Source organism: Geospiza fortis, unplaced genomic scaffold (assembly GCF_000277835.1).
Source record: "Geospiza fortis unplaced genomic scaffold, GeoFor_1.0 scaffold450, whole genome shotgun sequence".
Taxonomy (NCBI): Eukaryota; Metazoa; Chordata; class Aves; order Passeriformes; family Thraupidae; genus Geospiza; species Geospiza fortis.
In genome coordinates, this window is record NW_005054416.1 from 1,258,911 (window position 1) to 1,261,641 (window position 2,731).

The window sequence follows — 2,731 nt, forward strand, 5'->3', positions numbered from 1 at the left end:
ATAAAAAATGGAAAGGATTTAGAAGGCAGACTTCTGTTCTGCATTTCCTGCCCTTTCTTTAGGTGAGGAAGTAAAAGTAGCAATATCATAGTGAAACATTTCTAAAGGAGAGAGTCAAACAGGTAGGAGGAGCTCAGAATAGCTGCAGGCAGTAGTGGCTGACAGATACAGCGAGAAGATAAAGTGAAAAAGTCAGACTGAGCTTCTAATTCTTTCAAACTTACTGTCCTTAAAACAAATTTTAAAAGCAAGAATTGGCATATTTATCCAAGAACAGTAATCCTGAATATATGGTATTTGGTGAGGAGATGGAAATCTGTTCTGGTTTTCTTTTAAAGATGTCTGAGTTGCTAAAAATTAAAACCCAAACCAACAAAGGAGTATTATTTATGGTAATTATATTGTTCCACTCACACTGGCTGGAAGCTGGCTGTGCCTGGGCTTCTGAATCACAACATGGACTTGAAGAAGGGTAAAAAACTCCCCAACTGTGATAGCACCACTCTGAAATTTCTGTGCATTTGAGGAAAAACATACAGGTAAGTCCATTTTTCAAGACAGAATGCTCACTAGTGTATAAACACATGAGGTTTTTTTCCTGTTAGGACAGGAAATTGCTGTCTTCCAGCCCTGTCCATACCTCCCATAAATTTTCTTCACAAATGCTGTCCGTGAGAAGCTGGGATTCCACCTGGCTGCTGCGCTGGACTGGGAAAACAAAACAGAAAGGGGGAGTATTGGGGGGTTAGTAACATCCTTACAGGGAAAAGAACACAAGGTTTGGGACTCCTATCACAAATGGTCTCTTACTTGTGGACTCTATGTCAGCCTTCACAGAATCCAGGGAGCTGCTGGTGCTGGCACGGGGACACCCAGGGCTTTTAGCAGAGAGATTTGGAGGCTCTCCAGCTTCATCAGCTTCTGCTTGGTCCTGGGGCACAACATCAAAAGTCACCTGTTATTAACAAATTTTAAAAAAATAAATTAATATAGTTATATAAGACAACCTAACTGGATCAGTGGTTTATTGCAGCTGTTCCTTGAAAGGATTAAAGGGATACTATGCAGAGAATGGTTTAAAATTGGCAAATCCCTCATTCTGCCTGCTTTGCCTGGTACAGGACTGTTGCACACACCAAACCACAGGAAATCACACAGGAAAATGACAGCAAATTGGTGGTTATGAAAAACAAGAAAACCTACTAACAGATCCACTTACACCCCCAAAACTTTAGCCCTGGTGGTGGTTCCCACATCCTTACAGTGAGGGACCAAGCTCACCTCCAGGTCTTGAGAGGCCCCAGCATCCACATGTTGATCCCTCTTGGCCTTCTTTGGGCTTTGAGCATCCTCCTCAGTTTGTCCAAAAGCTCTTTTCATGTTGCAAGTTTTTGTCTCTTCAAATGGATCCTTTTCAGAGTGGGGGATTTGTTTTTTGTTTTTATCATCCCAAGCGTTTTCCATGAGTTCGGAGCTGACAGATTCATTGGAATCCATTTCCTCCAGGCACACAGGGAGAAATTCTTCTGCTATGAACTGAAAAGGACTGAAGTTCTGCCTGCTGGACTTCTTACCTGGAGATTCACTGGTGTTTGCTGAAATTGGGGCTTCTACTCTGTCTGATTTTGTATTTATGTCCTGTGCACTGGAAACACGATTTCTCTTGTTTGGTAATTTAGGCTGGAATATACCCAGAGGGATATTTATTCCTGGATATTTATCCTTAGGCACCATTCCTATGGGATCAGCTCCAGACTCCAGACCTGTGTTTTCCTGCTTTTTGGGCTCAAAGAAGTTATTTGCTTCACTGACAGTGTTTTTTCCCAACCTCAGGGTATCCTCTGGCTGAGCTGAGGAATTGGGCAACTGGTCAGAAGAAGCAGTTTTGGAAACAGAAATAGATTTCCTTGTCAAACCCATCAGTTTTGAACAAACACCTATAATACCTGAAGCTGCTGGTGGAAGAGTGGCTTGTGTCTGATCCCCTGAACTGTCACTGACCAAAGGCTGCCTAGTTTGTTCAGAGTTTATTTGGAAATCTTTTGGAGACACCTCCCCTTCAGCTGACAGCTCCTCATTTTTCTTGGATTCCTTGTTAGCAGCTGGAAGGAGGTTTGCTCCAGCCAAGCCCAAATCTGAATCTCCAGGCTGAGATGACTCCTCTTCCACTAGCTGGTTTCTCTGAGTACCAGGGGCATCTGGATGGCCCTTCCAAGGATCTGATCCCTGCATGGGAAAGGCAACACAGGATCCCAAACTGCCACTTTCTTCCCTGTGATCCACAGGGCCCTTACTTGAGAACTCCAAAGATACTCCCTTTGACTGCAGTTTTTCTGGTGGTGTGACATCCTGCTCCCTGCTTACAGGGACAGAATTATCTGTGGGAAGGCCATGGTCCTGTGGTGTCCCCACATCCGTAGTACTTTCTTGAAGGGAGACAGAATAAGTGGAATATGGTGTTGTGCCACTGGGGACCTGGGTAGCTCCTTTCTCACTAGGAAATGCTGAGTCTGATGAGGCAGAAGAGGGAATGCTGGACTTATCCTCAGGTTTTGTGGCATATTGTGAGGAATCCATTTCACCTCTGCAGGGCACCAGCCCACCATGCATGTGCTGTGGTGGCTGCTGGGTGTTTGTGTGGGGCACCTGCTGGGCCTCAAACCCACAGATGTTCTTACTGACAGCAACGGTGTGGGATGCAGTGATGTCCATGTCCTCCTGGTCGTGGGCA

The 2,731-nt window shown here is 44.9% G+C and overlaps 1 protein-coding gene across 1 annotated transcript in view; it reads right to left on the reverse strand.

Moving 5' to 3' along the window:
- Positions 1-2,731, reverse strand: part of KNL1 (kinetochore scaffold 1) — a 21,163-nt gene that overhangs the window by 7,844 nt on the left and 10,588 nt on the right. The window contains 4 exon segments of the mRNA XM_031061545.1: positions 415-513; positions 641-708; positions 811-955; positions 1,282-2,729. Of these exon segments, the coding sequence (XP_030917405.1) occupies positions 415-513; positions 641-708; positions 811-955; positions 1,282-2,729 (1,760 nt within the window).